Here is a 14,877-nt window from a genome sequence, read left to right as displayed (position 1 = left end):
CAGTATCTCAAGCCTGCAATCCCCCAGCACTTTGGGAGTCTGAGGCAGGCAGATAGCTTGAGCCTAGGAGTTCGAGATCAGCCTACACAACATGGCAAGACCTGGTCTCTACCAAAAATACAAAAATTAGCCGGCGTAGTAGTATGCACCTGTAATCCCAGTTACTTGAGAGGCCGAGGTGGGAGAATCACCTGAGCTCGGGAGGCGGGGGTTGCAGTAAGCTGATTTCACACCACTGCACTCCAGCCTGGGCGACAGAGCAAGACCTTGTCTCAAAAAAAAAATGTTTTTTTTTTTTTTTTTAAAGGCAGAGTTTTGTGCCGAGAATAAAATGTGAGTAAAACAGCTTAGAGTGTTCAGAAATAGTTGTTACTGTACATAAGAATCTGTTGTGAGAAAAGTATGGTTTTAGAACCATGTCACGCAGAAGAGCTATTTATAATACATATTGAGATAATTAAATAGTTTTGAAAAAAATTCACACTTCATCATACTGAAAATAAACTTCAAATGTATAAGTTAACCATTTTAAACTTACAGAATTGCCAATGTGAATTGATTTTGTTTTGAGATAAAATAAATAATAGCTTTCTCAGATTTAAACAAAAAACATAAAGAAATGACTTAAATATATATATACTTTTCATATAATGAAAAATAACAATGTAGAGGGAGAGGTACCATAGACAAGGAAATATAATCATTTTTTGGATATGATGAAATGCTGCTATTATAGTGTATGAGAATATCATTTCAGATTTTTTAGAAAATTAAAGTTCCTGAGTAAAAGAATGGAGAAAAGATACAAACATTGAACTGTCACAGGGCTATAAATAATAAACAAAATACAGAAAAATGTTTATCCTTATTTGTAATCATGGAAATGTATCTTTAGGCAATTTTGAAATACCATTTGACCTTGGTAAATATTAAAATAACAAAGCTGTTTTTCTAAATTATGATATCCAGTGCCATAAATGTAGCAGTGATTTTTACCAATAGATTTCAGAGGTTCTGATTTAGCACTACCTTTTTGGAAAACATTTGACATTTTTTAGCAAGACACTTTATAGTGTTCCTTTCATCTAATGAATCCATCCTTAGGGACTTACCTTAATGTTATAATTAAATAGAAATAAAAATGTTCATCATAGCATAATGTATGAGAACAAAGAAAATGAAATACCCAAGTTTGGGAGAATGTTCTTTTTTGAGATGGGGTTTCACTCTGTCATCCAGGCTGGAGTGCAGTGGCACAATCTCAGCTCACTGCAACCTGTGTCTCCTGGGCTCAAGCTGTCCTCCTGCCTCAGCTTCCTGAATAGCTGGGACTATAGGCATACACCACCACACCCAGCTAATTTTTGTATTTTTTGTAGAGGTGGGATTTTGCCATGTTGGCCAGGCTGATCTTGAACTCCTGGACTCAAGCAATCCACCCACCTTGACCTCCCAAAGTGCTGGGATTACAGGCGTGGACCACCACACCCATACAGGGGAATGTTCTATAAGTGTTGAAGCTGTTAAAAATTTTAAGTTTGAGCTGGGTGAGATGGCTTATGCCTGCAATCCTAGTATTTGGGAGGCCAAGGTAGGAGGATCGCTGGAGGCCGGGAGTTGACACCAGCCTGGGCAGCATATAGCAAAACCCCATTTATACAGAAAAAAGTACAAAACGAGCTGGGCATGGTGGCACACACCCGTACTTTTAGCTAGTTTGGAGGCTGAGGTCGGGGGATTGCTGGACCCCAGGAGTTGGAGACTACAGTAAGCTATCATCTTGCCACTGCACTCCAGCCTGGGCAACAAGACAAAACCCTGTCTCTAAGTAAATAAATAAGTTTGAATACAATGTAGGAACCTGAAAAATATTATCTATAAATAGTAGATACAACTTTTAAAAGTCTGGATACTTAGGGGATATGAAAAATGAATATAATTATAATAAAGTATTAGAGAATACTGTTGTTTTTTTTCTTAGTTGTCTTGCTTTTTCAATTAAAAAAATTAGAGGAATATTAGAAATGAATTTAATAATCCTGGAAGATTAATCCCTCTTTGCCAAGTTAAACTCAAATGACTAGAAAAAAAATTAACTTGTGACATTAAAGTGTAATTGAAATTCAGTAAACTTTAGGAGCCAGAAACCTCGAAGACCGAGGTCAGATATATTATACTTGGCATATTAAAATGACTTCCTGTTTCATCAGGGTTGGTAAGAAATGAATAAATATTCATAAGAAGGATATTCATTTGAACATTCAAATGAAGCCTAAATTAGCAGGAGAAGGGAAACCTTTGAAGTTTATCAACTAAAATTTTAATTAGGAAATAAAATGGTTTTTTAATAGCTAACTGATTTAGTAGTTTGTCTTTGATTTAATGACTACGTGAGGAATTTCAGTTTTTTCAGATTTTAAGACTTCATCGGGGGCTGGTGTGGTGGCTCATGCCTGTAATCTTAGCTTTTTGGGAAGCCAAGATGGGAAGAGCACCTGAGCCTAGGAGTTTGAGACCAGCCTGGGCAACATGGCATGTTTAACACCATGTAACATGTTAAACCTTGCTTAGATGTGATCATTAATATGAAAGAGAGGCCCAGCATGGTGGCTTACGCCTGTAATCCCAGCACTTTGGGAGGCCGAGACAGGTGAATCACCTGAGGTCAGGAGTTCAAGACAAGCCTGGCCAATATGGTGAAACCCTGTCTCTACTAAAAATACAAAAATTGGCCAGGCGTGGTGGCGCATGCCTGTAATCCTAGCTACTCAGGAGGCTGAGGCAGGAGAATTGCTTGAACCTGGGAGGTGGTGGTTGCAGTGAGCCAAGATCATGCCATTGCACTCCAGTCTGGGCAACAAGAGTGAGACTCCATCTCAAAAAAAAAAAAAAAGAAAAAAAAGTGAGTTTTCCAATTTGTCCTGCCATGCTCATTAGCTTTCAAATATCAATTTAATTTTAGTTGTATTTAGAGGTTTCAGTTATGTTTCCATTCTTCATAAGGATGATAGGGGAGGACAGAGGCTATTATATCTGAAAAATAGCAGGTTAAACTACAGTATTCATCTGTTTCCTAATTATGATAAAATCTATTTGAGTGGAACAGAGTTTTTTGGTATCATTGATTTTTTATCATTGTTTTTTTGTAGAGACACTGTCTCTACAAAAAATTTTTAAAAATTAGCTGGGCATGGTGGCACGTGCCTGTGGTTCCAGCTACTTGAGAGGTTGAGGTGGGAGGATCTCATGAGCCCAGGAGGTCCAAGATGCAGAGAGCCATGATCACACTATAGCACTCCAGCCTGAGCAACAGAATGAGACCTTATTTAAAAAATAATAATAATAATAAAAGACTTCATATGTATTGTCCATGACCTATAACCACAGTTATATCATATGTGTATATATTTACACATACATATATAGAGACTATTTTAAAGTCTAAATTAGAACAATTAGAATTGATTATATATTTTAAACTCTAAAATAATTAGAATAAAATGAAGAAAAAATGATTATATATTGTATCTATAATTGTGAGGAGAGATGAGACACATACAGTATATATAATATTGATATATATCATATATAATTGTTCTTTCTCAAAGTTTAGACTTTGATATAGTGTCTTTGCCCTAAACAAAATTAACCTTGCACTAGATTTTTCTGAGAAGGAAGCTCATATCAAAATTACGTTTTATGTGCTTGCTTCGACAGCACATATACTAAAATTTGAACAATACAGAGATAAGTGTGACCCCTGCACAAAAATGACAAATTCGTGAAGCATTCCATGTAAAATAAAAATTTTTTAAAAATTATGTTTTGCTAAATGGTTAATTCTCTGAATATTTCCTAGTGAAAAATCAGCTTTATAGAGAGATTATCCTATTATACTTTGTAAACTTCTGAGTACCTCTCTGTTGGAGCAAGTGACAAACTTACCTGTGTCTTCTGCACAAAGTGTGAGAAATCACACAGGAGCCTCACAAGGCAGTTGTCTTTTTATTCTTTTATGTGTGGTCCCTGCTGTTCAATCAGGACGATCATAGTTTTAGCTATCACAAACCAGTGTTTATAATTGAGTGTATTAAACATTATATCACAGTTATTTGTAGAACTGATTATTTAAAAATCTGCCCACAAAAAAAAGAAGTAAATAAAAATCTGCCCACATAGTACTTTCTTTGAGCACAGATTATACTAATTTGTCATTTACTTTGGCATCCTTTTGTTTTGTTTTGTTTTGATACGGAGTTTTGCTCTTGTTGCCCAGGCTGGAGTGCAATGGCACAATCTCGGCTCACTGCAATCTCCACCTCCCAGGTTCAAGCAATTCGCCTGCCTCAGCCTCCTGAGTAGCTGGGATTACAGGCGCCCACCACCATGCCTGACTAATTTTTTTTTTTTTCCTGTTTTTTTTGGTAGAGACAGGGTTTCACCATGTTGACCAGGCTGGTCTTGAACTCCTGACCTCAAGTGATCTACCTTTCTCAGCCTCCCAAAGTGCTGGGATTACAGGCATGAGCCACTGCCCCCAGCCTACTTTGGCATCCTTAACGATAGCTTTAAAATGTTGTGTCGTTGTTGTTGTTGTTGTGACGTTAATTTCTTTTTCTGGTATCATTGATTTTTTCATAAGACTTAGTATTTTTTTTTTTTTGCTGTACATATTTAAAACTGAATTTCATTAAAAGTTTGAATTGAGAGCACTAAAACAAAATAGAGGTTTATAGAAAACTAGGTAAAATTATGTTTGGTACAAAATATTACAAATGTTTTGAAACCCTCGGAGAGGACTGTCTGTTCCCTGAACATATTTCTGTGTTGTATTTTATGCACAAAATTTTAAATCAGAGCACAGTAGGAAAAAGCGAAGCCCAAATAACGCCAGAAATTAATCCTTTAGGTAGTCATATTAGGTAGAATGATGATGCACATTCTAATAAGTAATACTGTACTCATGTCCCTTTAGCCTGGAAACCACCTCTCTGAAACTGGAACTCAGCAGACGAAAAAGTCTGTATCTGTAATGCTTTCATGATGCCTGGAAAATAGAAGAGACTTAATAAATACATGATTGATGAGTGAGTGAGCGAGTGAATGAATGAAGAGAAAAGAGCAGAAACGAAACTGTCAAGAAAAAAAAATCAAAGATCAATTCTTGTCGTACTTATTTCCTACTTCTTTTAGCCATATTCTAATTTTAAGGATCATTGATTTTAATTTAAATATGTACTTCTTATTCTTTTGTCATATGATGATATTTTAAAAACTAAGAATATAAAATCAAAGTAAATCAGAAGTGTATTATGTGGAGAATGTGGGAATGATTCTGAAAGTCATACCATCTTTTGGAGGAAGCATTTTGGAGGTTTCTAATGTTATATTTTGACTGGGTCGTTATTCGGTGTGCATTTGGCTGGTTTATTAGATGGTTTGGGGGTAGCTAGTAAAGTGCCTTTTTTCAAAACTAGGATTTTTTTTTACAAAACATAATATATTGGATTCTTATATTGCTTTCCTATACTTTCGTGAAAAAATAAAACAGATCTTTTCTTTTTTCTTCTGACATTGTTTTTCAGTTTCTGCTCTCTTTTCTTCAAGATTCAAGTTTGTGCTTTTCTTTGATTTTGCCACCTATTTGTATTAAATGACTCATTTGTCTCCCTTAAACTTATAAGTAATAGTTATGTAATTTTATTTATTAAGCTCATTATGTGATTGTTTTATAGACATTCAGTCCTTCTACTCAGGGAACACAGAATGTAAGAAAACGATTCAGATGCTTGCCATGAAGTATTGTGTGTGTAGAGACTTGGTCATATTATCAGGAAAAGACCTCTAATTCTCCATATTTTCAATGTTTTCCTACTTATTTGGAAGAATAAACATATGAATCTAATAACACACAGATATACACATCCAATGAAAATTACCGATACTTTTTTTTATAAATGGTAGCTTGTTTTTATGAAAAATTTATGTGTGCTCGGAGAGCCTGATAATATGGAAATAAAACACTGCGCTCTGAGGGGTTTTCTTGAAGACCAACCTTTGGTGTACCTGGGTGAATTAGCATGCTAATTTGGAGCATATATGAGAAGCATCTTCTCAGTGCTTTACAGGAAAGAATTTTAACTATTTTCCTAAATAATGATGTTAATTATCCCAGTAATCTCTAAATATATTCCCTTTGAAGCAGATGACTGAAATTTTGTAGCCTTAAATTTTATTATTCCAATTCCAGTTTTTAGAATTGAAACCTAAGACACCAAGGTTATCATTGGTGGGACAATGTTAGAAATAGAACCCAAGCTTTTATAAAGATGCTATGTATTTTGCATATCATTTCGACACAGAGGTTGCTTCTAATATCAATTAAATCCACAAGAAGTACCCAGCAATTCTATCTGCTGTTCATCTTTACTACATAACCATAACCTTTTCTTGTTATTGAAAGTCTTGAATATTTTTAGAGGCAGAAAGCATGTAGTTGAAAATGTATTCATATGAATACAGTTCCATATGAAAACTAAGGTTCCTTCCCTGCTAACTTGACCGGATAATGACTATTTCAGGCTCTCAGGGCACTGGTAAATTAGTTCACTTGCTAATTTTATACATTGTGTCAGGACGGTGTTCCTGGGTTTTGAATATACAAAGATGAACGATGCATGGTTTTGCTCTTGAAGAGCCCACAGTCAGAAAAGGGTAATAGTTGTATAAACGAATAAATGATAATTTGACATATTGTTCTGTGAGCACGTAGAACACAGTGCTCAGCCACCTCTACTTGTGGGTATTCAGTGAAGGCACGCTTAAGAGTGATAGTTTAGCTGGATTTTGAACAATAGCCAAGAATTTTTTCTATATGAAGAGCATTATGGGAGAGAGTCCAGATAGAGGAAATTGTTTTGTGAAGAAGTCGTAGGATGATTGGTTTGTATGGCAAAAGGTAACACTTCACTTGGCCTAGAGTTGTGGAATATGGAAATACAATAATAAAGTGTAAATTGTGAAAGGCCTTCTCTGCTGGGCAGTATATTGCAGACTATAGTTAAAAGCATTGGCTCTGACTGGATAAAGAAGATGTGGCACATATACACCATGGAATACTATGCAGCCATAAAAAAGGATGAGTTCATGTCCTTTGCAGGGACAAGGATGAAGCTGGAAGCCATCATTCTCAGCAAACTTATCACAAGAACAAAAAACCAAACACCACATGTTCTCACTCATAACTAGGAGTTGAACAATGAGAACACATGGAATAGGGAGGGGAACATCACACACCAGGGCCTGTCGGGGGGTGGGGGGCTAGAGGGGTTGGGGGCTAGGGGGGTGAAGGACTAGGGGGATGGGGGGCTAGGGGAGTGGGGGACTAGGGGAGGGATAACATTAGGAGAAATACTCAATGTAGATGACGGGTTGATGGGTGCAGCAAACTATCATGGCAGGTGTGTACTTACGTAACAAAACTGCACGTTCTGCACATGTACCCCAGAACTTGAAGTATAATAAAGATGTATATGTGTGTGTGTGTGTGCACGCAAATGTGTGTGTGTGTGTGTGTGTGTGTGTTAAATAAAAAACAAAACAAAAGCATTGGCTCTGTACTTGGACTGCCTGAGTTGGAATCTCTCACTTCTGCCAGTGTTTCCTGCCTGCCCTTGGGTAAAACTTACTCTCTTTAAGATATAATTTCTTCTCGTAAAAATGGGAGTATGATAGTACTTTCCTTGTAGGATTTCTCTGAAAATCAGAGAGTATCCATTGTAAAGTACTTAGCCTGGCATATATTTAATACTATCAGCTGCTGGTTTTTGTTGTTTGATTTTTTAAATCAAAGATAAGGAGATTAAGTTTTAAATGTTGTTATAGGATCTGACAGAATTTAAAGATGGACTCCAGGAAGGACAACAAAAGTCAGGAAAACCAAGGAAAAGTTGGTTATAATAATAAAGGAATGACAATATACTGTTAATGAAATACATTCACTAAAATTATCTTATTAAAATGTCTTATTTGTTTCATTTGCCACTCTGAATATTTCATCTCTAGTATAGTAGCTCTTTGCAGACCAAATTTTCCAAGCATATCTGTTCAAGGATTTTAACTAACCCTATCAAATGATCATACTAAAGTCTGTAAACTCATCAGTCTGCATTGCAAAACAACTAATGTTAAATTCTCAGCTATTATAAATGTTTGAATGGTTGTAAAATGTTTTATCATATACTTTGAAAATTCTGTCCTATACTGCATGCCCCAGCATAGCTGTCCAGTGTATATTGATGGAGCTAACCAGGGAGAGTGCCCTTTATTATGAACTGATAATATAAAGTTAAAATATCAATAAAGTTAATGTAAATATGGCCAGGAAGTTACAAGATTCCATCTATTTGAAATTGCCTTGGCCTTTGCATTATATTGGTGTTTTGTTTATTGAATAAAGTCAGAATTTGCATTAACTATGAAAATATAGAAGATACTTTTTAAGAAGTAAAACTTTGCAGCACTTACAAGCAATAATTATGTTGTTGCGATAAGCATTTATCCCAATGAATTTATATATTCCTTTGCTATATATGAAAGTCAGCTGAGCAGCTGTATTTCTTAAAAATCTGGCATGGTGTTAGGACTAAACAGTTCACTTACTGTAATGTGTAACTGTAACATGATCTAAATGAGTCTACTGCAGAAGAGAGACTGTCCTAATAATGTATGAATTCTTTTACTCAGTTAAATATCATGACATAGAACCAGTCTTGATTATTCAGGAATTAGTTATCTAATTTAGGTGGGAAATTAAGTAAGTATACCCTCATCATTTTTTGTAGTAGATTAATTTTTGCCCCTTTTAACTTTAATTTACAAATTTTATTTTGCTTTTGTAAACCAAGACAATCTTATTTTTTGGCAACTTGGGTTCCAATGAATACTACCAATTTCATCTATTGCTTTAAAAATTCTCTTTAGTGCCCCAGGTTCTTCAAAGCTGCACAGCATTCATTGAGAGATATGGCATTGTGGATGGAATATATCGCCTTTCTGGTGTTGCCTCCAATATCCAGAGACTACGGTAAAATCTTATATGGCACTTTTTCACTCCTACTTAACTAATTAAAACGAAAATATTTTAAAACGGATTCACTTACTTTGTTACCTATTTTCGTTAAAGATAATTTAGATAAAATAGGAAATAATATCCATGTTATTCTCTCTGTATACTTTTCTAAATGGCATTTTTTCATCTGTAGTATCAGAACCATGCACCTTAATCTCTTCAGTACTTGTATTTTGTCTCTTTATAGTGTTTGAAGATTTTAGCAAATTGAGTTTGAACCGATGACAGCCATGAGAGATAAAATTTGTATTATAATAGAATTATTCTTTAGGTGTTAATTAAAATGGATGGGAATGGAACATTTTCTAATCTCCTTTGACCCTGATTCTGTGTTTATGTTCAAGTATGCATCTCTACATATTTCACATCCTCCCCAAATCTTCTCCTGAGACAAAAGCAGTGACAAACTCTGTGCCAGCAATATTTTATTTTTGCTTAATCTCTTGGATTCTAGACTATTCTTGATATGCCATTACCCTTTCTTTTTTACTGTAGTACATGGTAACTGCCATTATTCTGTAGAGATTTTAATATTTTAACAGATCACAGAGCCCATCTCAGTTTTGGGGAATACATGCTTGAAAAACACATAAATTAGTTCTTGTACTAAAGACAGTTTCAGTCTTCAGTTTAAGACAAAGAAAATCTCATATTCATATTGTACACACACATTAATCCTCTAGGTAGATGATAAGTGGTCTCATGCCTGTGGATTAATATTAATCTCCTGGAGAGTGAGCTTATTCTGCCTTACTATTCTGTGTACAACTTGTATTTTACTCATTCTAATGATACAGATTTTCCTGCCTATTAAAATTTGTCGTTAGCTAGGAATTGCTTTTTGTTGTTTCTGACTTTTTTATCCTGCTTCGGGAAAGCATTTCTGTGTTGTACAATTTGTATCTGAGGAATTTCTGTTCATAATTGTTCAAAGATCAGTTGCCATTCAATGCTAGTCTCTGGAATTGCCAAAATATTGGATATTCAAGTCATTAGCAATTAGGAGTCCTGTTTTCAGACTGTTGTACTATAAGAGCCGTTCATTCGTATGTATCTCAGAGGCTATTGTCCATTTTAATATTAAAGCTGTGCCCTTAATTTCCACATAGAAAGACATCGGTCTTGTACTAAGACATCCAGTTGTTGCTGAAGTCCAAACACAAATGAAATACAATAAATGGAAGATAATAGCAACTCACTGAGATAGAGCTGAACACTTTTGGAGCTTATGCTTTCTGTTTTTAAGACACGTATTTGCTGTCCTCAATCAAATGATTTGCTTGTCCTCTTCTGTCTACGTCAGCCATGAATTTGACTCTGAGCACGTCCCCGACCTGACGAAAGAACCGTATGTTCAGGACATCCATTCTGTGGGCTCCCTATGTAAGCTGTACTTCCGGGAACTCCCAAACCCTCTGCTTACCTACCAGCTGTATGAGAAATTTTCTGTGAGTACAGGCTACTTTTGAATCTAATTCTTTGTGGAACTTTGCTGTGCTTTTGTTCAAAACACATGAACATTGGTTTGGTCACATGTAAGAAATAGTTCTGTGACTGAAATGACTCCTTAAAAAAACAAATATTGCCAGCTAGTCTAGTGGTCTTTGCTGTTTTCACATTGTCATTCTTGTGCTTTCTGACTTTGAGCTGCTAGTCTTGTCACCCTTAATACTGATTACCATCAAGCCTTTTTCAAATTAGTTTCGTAGATCTCAGTGTTCACACTGTGTGGAAACAGTTGACTTCCTTAATACGATGTTGTGTTTCCTCGCCATTTTGCATCCAAGAGCAAAGCAAGTTGATCTCAGAGTGAAAACTGAATTGTAAGTGGACTTTCATTTTTACCAACAGAGCTCACTATTTTGTACTGTGACTGTTCTAGGATGCAGTTTCAGCAGCAACAGATGAAGAAAGGCTGATAAAAATCCACGATGTCATCCAGCAGCTCCCCCCACCACACTACAGGTCAGCCACAGTGGGTAAATACCAAGCAGAGGTAGAAGTCGGTTGACCTGTAAATGTTTTTTTTCTTTGGATTTCTATTTAAACTTCCTTGGAGTTCTAATTAAACTTCCATTTCATACACACACACACACACACACACACACTATATGTATGTGTACCTATATATATATGTATATGTTTATGTATAGCTATTCATTTGTCCTTAGATCCCCAGGGCCTGGCACACTGCTTAGCATTCCATAGGTTGAATGAATGAATGGATGGACAAAGGGATGGCTGACTAAACTTGGGCGTTTTTTGTTTGTTTGTTTTAGTTTCTTCTTTGGTTTTTATCATTGTTGCTACATTTTAAAACCTAATTTGATTTGTGTGTTAGTTTGGACTCTTGGAAATATTTATGGTTATGTCTGAGAAAACCAGAATAAAATTGAAAGTTACTTTGCACGTTAGAAAAAGAAAACAGTAGAAACTAGATTCTAGTATGCAAAGAAACAAAAGATACAGTTTAAAATTCCAATTATTGACAAGAAATTAAATTCAGCAGATGTTCTAGTAATATGCAAATTAAGTAATTTAATTTTCTTTCAAAATGACATTGCTTATGTATATATTTCAAAAATCAGCACTATAGGCCAGGCACCGTGGCTCACACCTGTAATCCCAGCACTTTGGGAGGCCGAGGTGGGTGGATCACCTGAGGTGAGGAGTTCGAGACCAGCCTGGCCAATATGGCGAAACCCTGTCTCTACTAAAAATACAAAATTAACCGGGCATGGTAGTGCGTGCCAATAATCCCAGCTACTCGGGGGCTGAGGCAGGAGAATCACTTGAACCTGGGAGGTGGAGGTTGCAGTGAGCCGAGTTCGTGACACTGCACTCCAGCTGGACAACAAAGCGAGACTCCATTTAAAAAAAAAATTCTAATTGTGGTTTCTGTTTAATGTTTATCACCTTTGCACCATCATAAATGTCAAAAAATCATAAATTGAACCATTGTAAGTTGGAGACTATCTGTATACAATCTTTCTAAAACAAGGTACTTGATTGAGGTCATGAATTCTGTCTTGTTTATCACTGTATTTCCAGAATAGAGTCTTGCAGATAGATGTTCAATAATATACACTGCATATGTTTTATATCTTCTGTACACTATTTTATAGCTTGACTATAGATACTTATATGTATATATATCCTAATATTATCCTCTTTGCCTGTCTTCTAATATATATTATATTACTTACCATGTATGCCCTACCTGGATTTTAATAGCCCTTGCCTGCTATTAATATGTACATGTATATCTCCTGCTTTATAATGTATACAATAGCTTGTGTAACTCTTTTCTTCGCTATAACTTGTATGTGTGTGTATCTCCTACTTTATATATCTTTTGATATAGACTTTTTATCCAGAATTTTAACATTTCTGAATTCCTTAGATGTTCTTGAAAAGCGTAATTTTCCATCATGTTCTCTCATTTGGATATGCCGTGTTATTTAACCTTTCATAATTTGCATATTTAATCTACATATATGGTGGTTTGGGATGTTTTCTATTTCCTTTTTTTTGTTTGTTTGTTTGAGGCAGGGTCTCACTCTATTACCCAGACTGGAGTGCAGTGGCACAATCTTGGCTCCCTGCAACCTCCGCCTCCCAGGCTCAAGTGATTCTCCTACCTCAGCCCCCCAAGTAGCTGAGACCACTGGCACACACCACCATGCCCAGCTAATGTTTTGTATTTTTGGTAGAGTTGGGGTTTTGCCATGTTGCCTACGCTGGTCTCAAACTCCTGAGCTCAGGCGATCTACCCACCTCAGCATCCCAAAGTGCTGAGATTACAGGTGTGAGCCACTGTGCCCGGCCTTCCTTTTCCAATTTTGAATATTGCTATGAGGGCCATCCTTTTACATGGAATCTAGATTCTGTTTTTTATTACAGGATAATGACCTGGCAGTGAAATTCTGGAAATCTAAATTATTATTCTCAATATTAGACAACAATATCCAAATTACATTCCAGGTTGTGAAGTTTTATACAATTCGCACTCTAATCTGCTGAATATAAAAGTGCTCATTTTGTGGAATCCTGACTAAAATTCTATATTAACTTTTAAAACATCTTTATAATTAGATAGGCAAACCAAATAGATGTCTTTGGTTTTTTAAATTTGTAATTCTTATAAAATACATTTCTGAAGTCCTTTAATCATTCCCTTCATTCACCTTCCTCAAGTAATGAAATTTTACGTGGTTTTCTTTCTTTCTTTCTTTTTTTTTATATTTGGCTGAGGAGCCTGGCTTTATTTTATTTTATTTATTTATTTTAATTTAAGTTTTAGGGTACATGTGCACAACGTGCAGGTTTGTTACATATGTATACATGTGCCATGTTGGTGTGCTGCACCCATTAACTCGTCATTTAACATTAGGTATATCTCCTAATGCTATCCCTCCCCGCTCCCCCCACCCCATAACAGGCCCTGTTGTGTGATGTTCCCCACCCTGTGTCCAAGTGTTCTTATTGTTCAATTCCCACCTATGAATGAGAACATGTGGTTTTTTGTCCTTCCGATCTAAATACATTTCTCAAGCTTCTCACCTCTATGTCATACCCAGGCCAGCCTCACTTCCGTTTGTCTTGCCTTAATTATATACAGGAGAGACAGAGAATTACCATTTTAACTGTAAAGCAACTACAATGCCCTTGAATGCTCAGGCACTTTGGAACCACTCTGACCTTGATTTGAAATGCAGCACTGCCACTCCTAGTCTGTGGAACCCTGGCAACCTTGACTTTGTCCTCGGTACAAGGGGAATGGTAATTTTGTGCTTGTTAGAGCTATTATGAGAATTAAATGAGAATGCTGGTAAAAGCCTCTTGAACAATGCCTAATGCCGAGTCTATTATATTCCTTTTCCTCTCAAATTCATGTTAGGCCCATCTGAATCTGTGGCTCAGATGTAGACCACATTTTATCTTTCATTACTGTTTCATATAACACAGCCTTATATTTCTATCTCCCATTCATTGTCCTTTTTTTTTTTTTTTTTTTTAGACAAGGTCTCACTCTGTCACCCAGGCTGGAGTGCAGTGGCATGATCACAGCTCACTGCAGCCTCAACCTTCCTGGGCTGAAGCAATCCTCCTGCCTCAGCCTCCCAAGTAGCTGGCACTACAGGCATGCACCACCACAGCCAGCTAATTGTTTTTGTACTTTTTGTAGAGATGGGGTTTTACTGTATTGCCCAGGCTGGTCTTGAACTCTCGAGTTCAAGTGATCTGCCTGCCTCAGCCTCCCAGACTGCTGAGATTACAGGCATGAGCCATCACACCCAGCCCACTGTCTTTAATAGTTTTACTCTGGGTACTATTAGGTAGGACACTTTGAGACAAGCTAGGTGATAGGTAATACTTCTGTGTGTGCATGCACACACACACACACACATACATACTTGGCACTTACCTGGTTTAACTTACATTTAAGCTGATCATGTTTTGTTTTCAAAAATACTCTTACCTATTGTTTAATCTCAATATATATGGAATTGTTTAAGTAAAGCACATTTTAAGTAGTCAAGATAAACCAGAATATGAGGATTTGAATTAGGCTCTTTATTTCAAAAGCATATCCTTTGCTCAAATATCCTCCCCTTGATGCCTGTTGGAATTTTTCTTTTAACTGTTTTTAGGCTTTTGAGACATTACTGTTTTCTTTCATAGAAGTGTTGAAATCCTTTCCTGTTAGTATGTCTGCTGCAAGTAGAATGGCATAACTTCAAAAT

General features: G+C 36.2%; 1 protein-coding gene and 1 pseudogene across 10 annotated transcripts in view; both read left to right on the top strand.

Annotated features, from left to right (window-relative positions):
• Window positions 1–14,877, top strand: part of ARHGAP32 (Rho GTPase activating protein 32) — a 307,318-nt gene that overhangs the window by 274,308 nt on the left and 18,133 nt on the right. For all 10 annotated transcript variants that reach the window (XM_055273718.2, XM_055273719.2, XM_055273717.2 and 7 more), the window contains 3 exons: window positions 8,983–9,085; window positions 10,434–10,578; window positions 11,013–11,095. In XM_055273718.2, coding sequence (XP_055129693.1) covers window positions 8,983–9,085; window positions 10,434–10,578; window positions 11,013–11,095 — 331 coding nt within the window. The remainder of the gene's footprint in view (window positions 1–8,982; window positions 9,086–10,433; window positions 10,579–11,012; window positions 11,096–14,877) is intronic.
• LOC129479937 (uncharacterized) lies at window positions 3,702–3,801 on the top strand (annotated as a pseudogene).

This window comes from Symphalangus syndactylus, chromosome 3 (genome assembly GCF_028878055.3).
Source record: "Symphalangus syndactylus isolate Jambi chromosome 3, NHGRI_mSymSyn1-v2.1_pri, whole genome shotgun sequence".
NCBI lineage: Eukaryota > Metazoa > Chordata > Mammalia > Primates > Hylobatidae > Symphalangus > Symphalangus syndactylus.
This window is presented reverse-complemented; position numbering and strand designations above follow the sequence as displayed.